Source organism: Clarias gariepinus, chromosome 18 (assembly GCF_024256425.1).
Source record: "Clarias gariepinus isolate MV-2021 ecotype Netherlands chromosome 18, CGAR_prim_01v2, whole genome shotgun sequence".
Lineage (NCBI taxonomy): Eukaryota > Metazoa > Chordata > Actinopteri > Siluriformes > Clariidae > Clarias > Clarias gariepinus.
In genome coordinates this window covers 14954356-14967010 of record NC_071117.1, presented here as the reverse complement: position 1 = coordinate 14967010, position 12655 = coordinate 14954356, and the positions used below count along the sequence as shown (strand labels likewise).

Sequence of the window (12655 nt, the reverse complement as noted above, 5' to 3'; positions counted from 1 at the left end):
CCATCATGGTTGGCTTTTTATATCCATACCAGACTTATGCGACATGATGCATCAAAATCTTTTATAATTAGTGATCATATCTACATTTAAATAATCTTTAACAAAGTTATATGGGGGAAAAGCTATAAATGAACAGTAAACATACTGAATTACAGACAGAATTCTATTACAAACCTGCTTGTAAAAAGATTCATAAATTTCATGCAGTCTAATACAATGATTCTTGCATCTTACTGTATCTACACCTCGCGTTGCAACAGCTGTCTACAATGTATGATTGTACCACAGACACAGATTATTTAACTGTAGATATGATCACTAATTATAGTTAATAATTCAATAGATAATTATAATTATTATATTATATTTTATTATATTTATTATATATTTATATAATTAAAATGCAACTGTGGTTTGATAGAACTGTATTATTCCCCTACAGGGCCCTATCCTTAAGATAGTGGATTGTTAATATGTGTGGCTGTCTGGATATATAATGGACACCTCAAAACTGTTCCCCACTCATATTCCTATGGGACATAAGGGTAAACCATATAAACACGTTGTTTGAGGTCTTGGGAGAATAGAGTAAATTGACCGATAGCGCCATCTGCTGTTTTGGAAGAGGAAGTTGCTCCATTGCATTTGTGAGAAAATAGGTTGGGCCCATGTGTGAGAAAATACGGAGGGTGCATTTGTGAGAAAATACGGAGGGTGCATTTGTGAGAAAGTTGAATTTTTTTCTTTGCAAATCGGATTGTGTTTGTTTGCAAAACGCTGCATTTGTGAGAGTCATTTTTTTCTTTGCAAAGCAGATTGTGTTTGTTTGTTAAATTTTGGCACATAATTAACTCCATAGTTTCCTTAAGGTTTCTTCTCACACTCGAAAGACATGCAGTATAGGATAGCCAGCGTTCCCAAATTACCCATAGTGTGTGTCTGTGAGCGCTGTAATGATTTGGAAACCTGTCCAGAGTGTACCTCACCTATTGCCCCGATTCCCCTAGGATTGGTAAACGATATAGAGAATGAAAAGGAAATAATCATTATAATAAAAATACCAAAAACAACAACATCATTTAGGGGGAAAATCTTATGTAGCTTAAAATATAACTAGGCCTATTTTAAGGCTAATAGTTAAGGAGTGTTTTTGATAGGTTTACCTTATAGTATAATGCTGCATACGTTATTGGCATATTTTTAGGGCAAAAACATTTATAGGATTGTTTAACATTAAAAATTTAATGAAGTAGTAAAAAAAACAGATTAATAATAGGCTATGTTGGAATAATTAAGTCAGGTTAAGTACATTATTCATTAAACATTGTGAAATAAGATATCATTATTAACGTTAATAATAATAATAATAATAATAATAATGACATTTTATTTAATGCATAATTTCTCTTCAATAAACAGTTTCAGGCGCATATTAATACATTTTTAATCAATAAATAAATAAATGCTCCATCAGTATGACTTTTTTGTAGATATATTTTTTTGCACAATAAAATAAAAAGTCACACATATTTTACGTAAGTATTTTACATCAAACAAACTTCTTAAAGCTTCTAAAGAACTCTTTACATTTCACTTAGTTCACCCGGTGTGGCCGCACGCGCGCGCGCGCACACACACACACACACACAATACACACACACACACACACACAGTATATACACACACATATTCTCGTCACTATCCTGCGATGTTTTAATGTATATCTCGACCCTCTTTCTTTGTCCATTCTTGTGTTGCGTGTATTTGTGTGTGTAGGTGTGTGTGTGTGTGTAGGTGTGTGTGTGTGTAGGTGTGTGTGAGAGAGAGAGAGATAAAAAGAGAGATTGTTGCGTCTTTCCTCGTCGTTGAAGACTCGCTCTGCCGTCCAGGTGTTCAGTTCAGCTCCAGACTTCAAAGAGATCACTGTTCACTGTTCACTGCTGAGGGAAGCAAAGACACCATGCAGAAGGCTATAGGCTTTTTCAATACTTTATTTTCTGCTTGGTGGAAAAAGGACAGGGTTTCCAGTTTTCCATCAAATAGTAAGTTAATTCTCTTTTTACATCAGAAACAACTATATTATAATATATATATTATAATAAAATATAGTTGTTATATATATATATATATATATATATATATATATATTAACTATATATATTAAATGTTGATTCGTATCTCAGTCGTAACAGCGAGGGCCCTGGCGCTTGTCCTCGTCATCTTGTAAGATTGTATTTGGTTAACAAAAAAAGGTTAATTTGTGAAAGTTTATTCAAACTGATGATTTTTTTTACTTAAACTATATATATCATTAATAAATTTAATACATCATGAAATATAATAGGTATCTGTGTTTATTTATCATTTTAAACAATTTTGTACGGTGACACACGGTTACTTTATATTATCATCAATCAGCCCTTGTCATTTATAAGATTCTTCAATTCCTCAGCACACTCGCTCCTAGCCGAGACCTGTGTAGAGGCACCCTGCTTCTTCACTACAGGGCAAAGCAAGGAAGTTCCTTTGAAAAGAAGGATGAATGTTTCTCATGATGGACTTGAGTCTCAGCTTAGAAAAAGTAGCAGAAGAGAAAATAAAGGGAAGAATATGGTTAGACTCACAGAGGCATCCAATGTCTTCACTAGAGGAGATCACAAGGACATTCCTGTGAAAGGAAAAAGGCTGGTTGGTTCTCATGAAGGGCCCGTGCCTTGGTCTAAGAAGCCATTAAGGAAAAGGAGCAGAACAGTGAAGGAAGAGAGAAAAATGGGCAGGATAAAGACAAACAATGTTTCTAAGGCATCCGGCTCCACCACTAAAGAAGAAGGCAAGGAGGTTGGTTCTTATAAAGGACTTGTTTCATTGTCTGAGGAGGCACCAATACGCAGGAGGAGAAACAAGAACGTAGAGAATCAGCAAACGAAAAACAAGTCTAAGAAGTATTCAGAGGCAGTCGACTCCTTCAGTAGAAAAGCAAGCAAGGAGAGCCCAATGAAAAGGAAAAGATTGGTGGTTTCTCATAAAGAACCTGTGCTTCAGTCTGAGGAAACACCGGGAAAAAAATGGAGAAGAAAGAAAGAAATGAAAGGAACACAGCCTGTGAGAAGAAAGAACCCTTATCGAAAAGGTCTGTTCAAAGTCATATTGCTAAATTTTGTGATTTACACTTTGGTTAAAGTATTATATATAGACACAAAAATAATATATATATATATGTTTTTTTACAGCAAAGTTTTTTGGACGCTACACTGTGGAAAAGAAGCTGGGAAAAGGGGGCTTTGGTGAGGTCTATGAAGGTAGTCGAAAAACATTTATGAAAAAGGTGAATATAAGCACTGGTGATCACAATACAAGGTCTATAAGGCATCACGTATTGCTCAGATGTCGATAATAATATCATGTATCGTGTATCAAAGCTTGTATGATTTTAACATAAAGATAATTTTTTTTTGGACTACACAGTACTGTATGTGTATATAATTTGGTGGTATGGTGGTGTAGTCGTTAGCACTGTCGCCTTGCACCTCCTGAGTCCGGGTTCGATTTCCAGCCAGGCTCGATTCCTGTCTCTATGTGCATGGAGTTTGCATGTTCCCCCCATGGTACTCCGGTTTCCTCCCACAGGAGGTGTTCCCAAATTGTCCCATGAGGGATAGACAATGAGTGAGTGAGTGTAGATAATTTATACAGTAAGAAGCTACATATAATAAATAACCAGAATTAACCTGATTCACTCACATTAAATGCTAAGGTGACATCAGAAGCAAATAATTTCTGGCATATCTTATATATATCATCATATCTTCTTGTATCATAGATGAATATATACAAATGTTCACAAAGTGAAATCGATACACTGCTTCATGTATTATTTTATTTTCTCCAAAAATGTTGGCAGGGAAATATAGAAAAGGTATGCTGGATCATTTAATCCAGCGATTCATACAATAAAACTTACTACGAGTTACGATCGCGAGCCCGGTTTATGAGGCTTTAAACTATGACATTTCCCACAATGCAATTTTTTTTCTGTATTTGTGAACTCGTCTATTACGGTATACAGTTGTATCTCATATTTTTAAACATGTAATAAAATGACAATAATTACAATAAAAATTAAAACACCTTAATAAAAAAATCACTGATATGCTGACAAAAGAGCTAACCTACTCTCAATCATTATGTTTAGTGACAATAAACTTAATCTATTGCTGGTAACCAAGTGCACTTTCACTAAACATAATGATTGAGAGTAGGTTAGCTTGAAGGTAATGATTAAATTGTAGAAAAACTGTTATTAGGTGTGGCCTGTCATTAATAATGGCTTAGCAGTTTACCTCTATATTGTCATTGTCTCCTGTGAAAAAGAAAGAAATATTCAAGCAGATCACATCCATGATAATGCCATAAAACTTTTCTCGATAATATTTTTTGGTTTAGTTAGTTAATAGTAATTTAACCATTGATCTATTTCTGTGTTCAAGGTGGCTATTAAATTTGTGTTCAAGGCTAAAGATGACACTTATATCACCCTTGTAAGTAAATTTACTTTAGTTTTATAATATTCTAAATAAAAAAACACTTTTTAGAACAATGCCTATGAAGGGTGAAAATGATGTGAAATATGTGAAATGTATGCACAAGCATTTATTTTAATTGTTTAAGCATTTATGTATCTACTTTGTTTAGCACATTTGCTATTTCTGTTATAAATAAAAAAGTTGTTCAGCTTCATTTTGACTTCATGCATTTGTGTCCAATCCAATACTAACGTATATTATAGCCTGGTGAGACACGCCAACTCCCTCGTGAGGTGGCCCTAATGGAGCTTGTGTGCAAACCTCCTCACTGTCCGTATGTGATAAACTTGCTGGAATGGTTCGAGACACCCTCTGAATATATCTTAGTCCTGGAGCGGCCTGACGCCTGCATCGATCTCCACAGTTACTGTAGACATGAACGCAACAGAGTGTCTGAACCTCTGGCTCAAGTCATCATGAAACAAGTCATTTGGGCTGCATGTCACTGCCGCGACCGGGGAGTGGTCCATCGAGATATCAAGGAAGAAAATATTCTCCTCAATCCACATACGCTTGAAATTAAGCTGATTGATTTCAGATGTGGTGATTTGCTCAAGGACGCCCCCTATGAGTCATATGCGGGTAATTGCACCTCAGAGATAAGTCTATCTGATGGGAATTCAGTGGTGAATCAATTTTGAAATCTTACTGGCGATACTCTTCCTTTGTCGTTCATTTAGGCACTTTCTCGCCACCTGAATGGATCATTAGAAGTGAGTTCATTGCAGAACCTAGTATTGTCTGGGGCCTGGCTGTGCTCCTGTATAGCCTGTTGTGTGGAAGGGTGCCTTTTTATGATTCCGGAGAAATTGTGGAAGGCCGTCTGCACTTCCCTCGTTATCTGTCTGAAGGTGAAGAAACACAGAGGCATTACATTCAAACCTGTACTTAAAAGGTGGAAAATGTCCACACAAAATGGCTTGAATTATGATAAAAACTGGACACAATTCCTGAATAAATTGTGACTGTTGCACCGCTTTTCTTGGGGAAAATGCGTATAACAACCCATATAGTTACTGCAGCCTACTTTAAACATGAAACTCACAGACACAGCCAATGTACTATCAATAGTTATAACAGTATTACTATAAATAATAACAATATTACTGTTAATAATAACAATAATCCAGGGCGTCGCTACTTAAAAAACAGATTGACAGAAAATTAAGAGATATTACAGAGCATTAAGAGATGATACTATTGCTAAAACAGATTGACAGAAAATTAAGAGATATTACAGAGCATTAAGAGATGATACTATTGCAAATTTTCTGTTTTAACCAATTATATTACTGCTCACACAGCTTCCTGCAATCTGATAAGGTGGTGTCTGGAAAAGGATCCTCGAAAACGACCAACATTTGAGCAGATCCTGTCACATTACTGGTTTGGGGGAAAAGTTATTATAAACAACAAATATACACCTAAATATAGTCAGCTAACTAATGCAAAATCAGTTTGTCCAGTGAAGGAATAGATGGATAGAAAGAAAGGTGCCAGAAAACCTGGTGCACCACAGCCTGAACCACTCTGCATTCAATAAGCCAAAGATCCCAGACTCAGCCTCCAATGACCCCAAGATCCCAATCACACTGATCACCCATGGGATGCACTGGAGAAACAAGCCTGATTCGTGAAGACCCCACCCTGCAACCCACAGCACCCAAAGGATCAAGTCCTATTGTCAGACACCACAGCAAACCCCCAGAGGTCTTATGGAGTCAGAACTGCCTATGCGGCACAAGGGGAACCTGCGCAATATTGGTCATGATGTGTTTGCATTGTAATGTTATGGATGATTGGAATACATCATTATTTAAGTTATGAATAAAAAATAAACAGGAGACCTGATCACAACTGCATGATAGCTGTCATTACATCAGCCTCACTCATCGGTTTAAACAATATTAAACATAACAAAACAACAGGAGCGAATGTCTACCAAAGTGTCCACCACAGAACACTAAAAACTCTGGGAATCTTTTATTGAAATTCTATAATTGGTGTCTGGTTTTCATATAATTTTAAACAATCCTACTATACAGTATTTATTTATAAAAATTATTTTTATATAATTATAAATTATTCACTTGTACAGCAGACACGCTCCTAGCTGAGACCTAGAAAGTGTAGAGAGACATTACTTCTTCACTACAATGCAAAGCAATGAGGTTCTTTTAAAAACAGAAAGGATGAATGTTCCAGTGGATCCACAATATGTTCCAGGAGGTGTTTTATGGTCCTAGGACCCACATATGAAGCTCAGTAACTGCAACACAGGCCTCGACTGCTTTCTTGCCTTTTGTCAGCTATTTTCAATTTCAGTTTAGACCCTGGATAAATGTCCCTGGTAGTTTTTATCATATTTAGTCAATCTGAACCTATTTTTCTTTGTTGAAGTTTTAGTCAACTAAAAGTCTGGACATTTTAGTCTAGTCTTAGTCTAAGGAAACTTTGATGTTTTAGTCTAGTTTTAGTAATAAGATTAATAAATAACACTACAGTCAATCTAATTTAGACAAAACAATTTTTTAAGGTTTTTCACAAAATAATTATCTTGTCATTTAAAATCTTTTCATCTGATGTTTTCAGCTAATTATATTTATTTTTATCCATATTTTAGTATATTAAGTATATTAGTTTTTGTGTTTTTAAACCACATTTTAGTCTCTAGACCTGCACCCTGCACTCCTCTACAGTACATCCACTCCTCTCACCTTACTGCATTTCCCTATTTTTGTAAACAAAAGAGCATGTATTTGTAGACTGGTGTCAATGTTCTGGCTTCTAGAGATTTCACTAAGGCTGAATTTGCATCATCCAACAAATGCAGTTGCCCAACTGTGCATTGCTACACATGGGTTACAATAATTATGTTGCAGATGTGTACCAACCGTCGTCCGTTCAGTTCAGAACAAATGTTCGGTGTCCTACATTGAGGCCTCCCGGATCTGCATTGAGGCTTTTTTAAAAAGACATGCATCATTGATATTTAACACAATCCTTCAGCCAGTCTACTTTTATTGGGCCTAATTTAGTAGTGAATTTGTAAAAGTTGTGTTTGCATGTTTTGCTGCACAATTCACAAAACTATGAAAATGGCAAGACTTGCAGAGAGCTAAAAAGTTACAACTTGGTAACTGGATGGTGAAAGAACCTACAGTTTGGCCTAAATCTCCATGATCTGTAAATTTCCCAGCCCATTTTTTCTGGATCTTATTTGTCTTAACGTGTAGATTTGTTTTAAATGGCTTCCTTTTAGGTCATAAAACCCAAATACTTCATGCACAGGACATTTGCTTCTTTAGCTTTCCGCCAGAGCTAAAAGTTAATGTAATCAGCATGGACTCAATCTCATTCAACACATTTTTTATAAATACAATCCTCATTTTTCATAAACTACTGTGGATCCTCAGCATACAAATATTGTACCCTTTCTTATTACACTCTCTTTTACAAATTTTGCACTAAGAATTGGAATTTGCAGGAAATTTTCATCGACATGCAAAGCATTTTCAGCATACAAACGAACAAACTGAATCAAACTGAACACTGGCTAATACAGTACCTCTATCTCACCTACGCGGTTTCGCGCGGTGGCCATAAATACGGTTTATTATGATTCACCGCGAGTTTTTGGCGCTGTGAGTTTCCATCTTTCCATGCGAAAAATTAGACATGTTTAATTTTTTTGCCCGTCCTTGCGGGAGCCTGCGGTTGTTTACACTTCGCGGAACACCAGCGGAACGCCAGCGGAACGCATCTTACCGCGAGTCAAACCGTGAGATAGGGGTATAAATTGCATGTAGGTTTGGGAGCTGTTCAAACCTTGTTTCACGATTGTTTTTACGTGTTTTTTTTTTGTGCAACAAGGAGTGAAGACCCAGCACCATAAGTTCCAAGAAAGTTAGCAAGGATGGTAGCAAGAAGAAATAAAAAATTATATTATAAAATTATATATCTTTATTTACAAATTGGAGTTTTATCTGAAAAACATGTTTTTACGTGTTTTTTCTTTGGCTAACTTTGCCAAAGAAATGGGATATTGTTATCCAAGATGGCCGCCTCATAATGTTAGGCTACTCAGCTGTACAGCAAACTGTTGTTCATTTTATAACTTACAAGAATATGCAAATATACTATACGTAAAAACAGTAATGATCTATGCACTCAGATTTCTATTGAAACCAGCATTAACCTTTTCCTCAATTTGAGTTACAATAGCTCTTCTATTGGATCAGCCGTCCCTCCCCATGTGCATCAGTGAGCCTTGGCTGCCCATTACCCTGTTGCTGGTTTATAGGTTTTCCTTCCTTTAATTACTTTTAGTAGATCCTGACCGCTGCAGTCTGGGAATATTTCAGAACAGCTGCAGTTTTGGAGTTGTCTAGCCATCACTATTTGGCCCTTCTTATTGTAGCTATATTTTCAATATCTCATTACAATGGCGACTAGAAGAGGGTGGGATATATTAGGCAGCAAGGGAACCATTTTCTTTCCTGAAATTGATGTGTTGGAAGCAGAAATAATTGGCAAGTATAAATATTTGAGTGACTTTAAAAAGGGCCAAATTGTCAAAGGACCGGGTCAGAGAAACTCCAAAACTGCAGCTCTTGTAAGCTGGTCAGGACTAAAAGTGATCCAAGCAAGGAAATCTGGCGTCAGGGTCACAGGCAGCCAAAGCTCACTAATGCGCGCGGGGAGTGAAGGCTGGCCCGTGTATTTCGATCCAAAAGAAGGGCTAGTGTAGAAACTGAGAAAAAAATTAATGTCGGTCGTGATAGAAAGGTGTCAGAACACACAGTGCATCACTATTATATTGGCAAAAGGGGAGACCTGCTCAATATGAGGCAGGTGGCCATAATGTTATGGATGACAGGTGTATGTGGAACAAGATACATTTCTTACATTTCTTATTAGCTAATGAGACAACTTTGTTTTTCTTCAAGACCTACAACTGAAATTTTGTATGCTTATTTTTCAATGAAATTTTATTTTATAAAGGTGGATAGTGATGATTGGTTAAGGTCAAGTGAGTCATCGTTGATTGGTCACCACGAACAGTCCAGCCCCCGGGTGGGAGGAGCCTTGTGTGTTGACACTTCCGGGATTGAGTTGTTGTTTGACAGAAGGAGACGCGAGCTTCAGGTAGGCTAAAAACTTAGCTGTAAATTATACAACCTGTACTGTATGTTGCTGATGGTTGGGAACAGCCGTGTAAGTGCCTGACTGTGGCTGTGTTCAAAATTGCTACTACTGGATATATTAGTGCACTAGTGTGTAATGTAAAATAGCGGCTTGTGTGCCCTATGTAGAGTACCGTATTCCTAAGCCTGAGCTATTCGGGACAAGGTTGAGTGTTGATGATGCCCTTGCAAGCTAACTAACATCCGATAGAAACAGTAAGGCTGTGTGAGGTTTATTAACGCGTTTCCGTACACTGTGGCTGTACCTGTTGAAATAAAAAAACGGGGTTGTTATTATTTTTTGTCTCTCGAATTTCGGTTTGTTTCCGTTTTGTAGCTAAGATTGGAGCCGGATGAAATCGTTCATCCCGCGTGCGCGTGTTAAATCGTGACGTCATGGGGTGTATTAAACCCGTTACTAACACACTCACACTATGTGGTGTTATAACAGCGTTATCTCCTGATAGATACGGCTTATGCAGGCGTAGCATGGCTGTGTAGCTAACAACAGGTCAAAGGTTGCGGGTGCATCATTCTGCCGCAGGAAAGACACACACACACACACACTGCTAACGTGGACATTTCTGTTACACACACACACACACACACACACACACTCCTACAGTACTGAACACACACACTTCTATTGTGGACATTTCTGTTACACACACACACACACACACACACTCCTACAGTACTGAACACACACACTTCTATTGTGGACATTTCTGTTACACACACACACACATACACACACACACACACACTGCCAACATGGACATTTCTGTTACACACACACACACACACACACACACTGCCAACATGGACATTTCTGTTACACACACACACACACACACTCTCATACAGTACTGAACACACACACACACACTTCTATTGTGGACATTTCTGTTACACATTTGCACACACACACTCCTATAGTACTGAACACACACACACACCTACAGTACTGAACACACACATACACACACGCGCACACACTCTCAATGTGGACATTTCTGTTACACACACACACACACACACACACACACACACACACACACACTCTTACAGTACTGAACACACACGCTTCTATTGTGGACATTTTCTTTTACACACACTCCTACAGTACTGAACACACACTTCTTCTACTTTACACACACACACACACACACCCCTACAGTACTGAACACACACTCTGAACACTGGTGTTAATGTTCCAGTCTGAGATGAGACATGTTCATTGGTTTGGTCTTTGATCTCAGCCTAGGGCTGGGCGATTTGGTCTAAAATCAAAATCTCGATTAATTTAACATTTTTAACTCGATTACGATTAATGAACGATTATTTTATTTATTTATTTTTTTCATAGTTCAATGACAAGTTTTGTACAGTAAATATGCTCACATATTATGAGTAAGAGATTTTTGCTCTTGTTGCTCAGTTGTCTCAGTGTTTAAGCTCTCCATGCCCGACATGTCGAAACGGCAGCATAACGTAACGGAGCGGGGTCATGTGACTCCACACGTGGTAGTGTTTTCAAAGGGAAAGTAATTGAAATAATTGACCTGGGAAAATTTGATCGATTATAGGTTCTGAATGTCGATTTCGATTACTTTTCGATTAATTGCTCAGCCCTATCTCAGCCTCAGACCAATTTCCAGCCACGTTTGTGTGTTTTGCTGAAGAATCCCCAAAAACAGTTGTTTGTCTCTGCCTTAAACTCTTGGTTAATATAACGTAGCTCACAGCGTCAGCGTGAAAGCAAGCAAGTTTTTTTAGCCCCAAGCAAAATTCAGGGCTTTTTATATATTGTAATTTGACTAGTATTTTTGTAACCACTTATCATTTGTGCATCTTTTTACTGTCTGTTCAAAAAGCAAGAACGAGTCCAGTCAGGATCCTGTAGTATTCAGGTTTGAGCATATCCTGACAAACACAAATGTGGATGTTTTTAGCGCTTTCTGTTCAAATCAGTTTTCCACATTCACTGCTGTACAGGTGTAAACGTGTTACATCAGTTTATTTGTAACCGTGGTGCGAGCAACAGTGGATGCCCTACTTTTGATTTGCATGAAAGAAGATCAGCATGCAGTGATTTTTTTCCTGTGGTCTGACTGTGTACCTGGTGCCAAACCAACTCACGGAAGAGCATGAACAGAAGCGTGAACAGTTTTCTGGGATTCTCAAGGACCAGTGTTGGAAGATTATCAGGAAAAAGGTTCATCAATCATCAGTGCACGTTACACGAGTGAGACGCTTATCAGGAGCTGAAGACCAAACTTCGGATTAAACGCAGATGATTGCTATCTGAGGGCGTCGTTACCTCTGTCGACGCATCCTCCCAATAGTCCTGATCTCGCTCCATCAGACTTTCACCTGTTTGCTTCCCTGAATCAGCCCTATGAGGATGAAGATTCACATCTGATGAAAAAGTGAAGACAGCGGTGCATTCATGGCTCAGTCTAGAACATTAATGCCAGAATATGAAAGATTGCTAAAAGATGCACAAAGTGTATTGAAAAGCAAGGAGATTATGTCGAAAAAATGTAAACTGTATTTGTCTTTTCAAAAAACCCCCACAAACGTTAAAATTAATTATACTATCAGTGTGTGTATGTGTGCGTGTGTTTGTAATCTTGAGTTAAATTCTTACTAAAGTTACTAAAGTTAACATTGAAGAAGTGCTTGGATTATTTTATAAAATAGTTTTATTTTTTAGTGGTAGTTCGCAGCTTATAAAATGGTACTTTCAGTGACTAGTACCAAACATTTCAGCTGTACAGGTCATGATTGCCACTTTTGTTAAGAAGGGATTAAAAAAAAGGCTTTTTTTTGTTGCGTTGTGCAGTACTGAAATACTTTTTGTTTAAGCTTTAGACTTAAAAG

General features: G+C 37.5%; 2 protein-coding genes across 5 annotated transcripts in view; both read left to right on the top strand.

Moving 5' to 3' along the window:
• The first annotated feature begins 2649 nt into the window (after positions 1–2649).
• On the top strand, positions 2650–6101 carry LOC128506854 (serine/threonine-protein kinase pim-2-like). Its single transcript, XM_053477459.1, has 6 exons — positions 2650–3130; positions 3231–3325; positions 4488–4538; positions 4787–5165; positions 5264–5434; positions 5888–6101. Exons 1-6 carry the CDS (start codon positions 2770–2772, stop codon positions 6058–6060), a joined length of 1230 nt encoding a protein of 409 aa, XP_053333434.1. The 5' UTR covers positions 2650–2769; the 3' UTR covers positions 6061–6101.
• A 3579-nt stretch (positions 6102–9680) lies between these two features.
• pnpla6 (patatin-like phospholipase domain containing 6) overlaps positions 9681–12655 on the top strand; it is a 40495-nt gene continuing 37520 nt past the window's right edge. For 3 of the 4 annotated variants that reach the window (XM_053476706.1, XM_053476705.1, XM_053476703.1), the window contains exon 1: positions 9710–9731. The gene's annotated coding sequence lies outside the window, so the exon portion shown is untranslated. Of the gene's footprint in view, positions 9732–12655 lie in introns of all 4 variants that reach the window. The other variant, XM_053476704.1, reaches the window with a different exon arrangement.

Excerpts from the sequence above, each read along its gene's own strand:
- LOC128506854 (XM_053477459.1), top strand. The coding sequence starts at position 2,770 with ATGGGCAGGATAAAGACAAACAATGTTTCTAAGGCATCCGGCTCCACC. Across the intron at positions 3,326-4,487 it reads GAAAAACATTTATGAAAAAG|GTGGCTATTAAATTTGTGTT; the intron begins GTGAATATAAGC and ends TCTGTGTTCAAG. Across the intron at positions 5,435-5,887 it reads CCCTCGTTATCTGTCTGAAG|CTTCCTGCAATCTGATAAGG; the intron begins GTGAAGAAACAC and ends CTGCTCACACAG.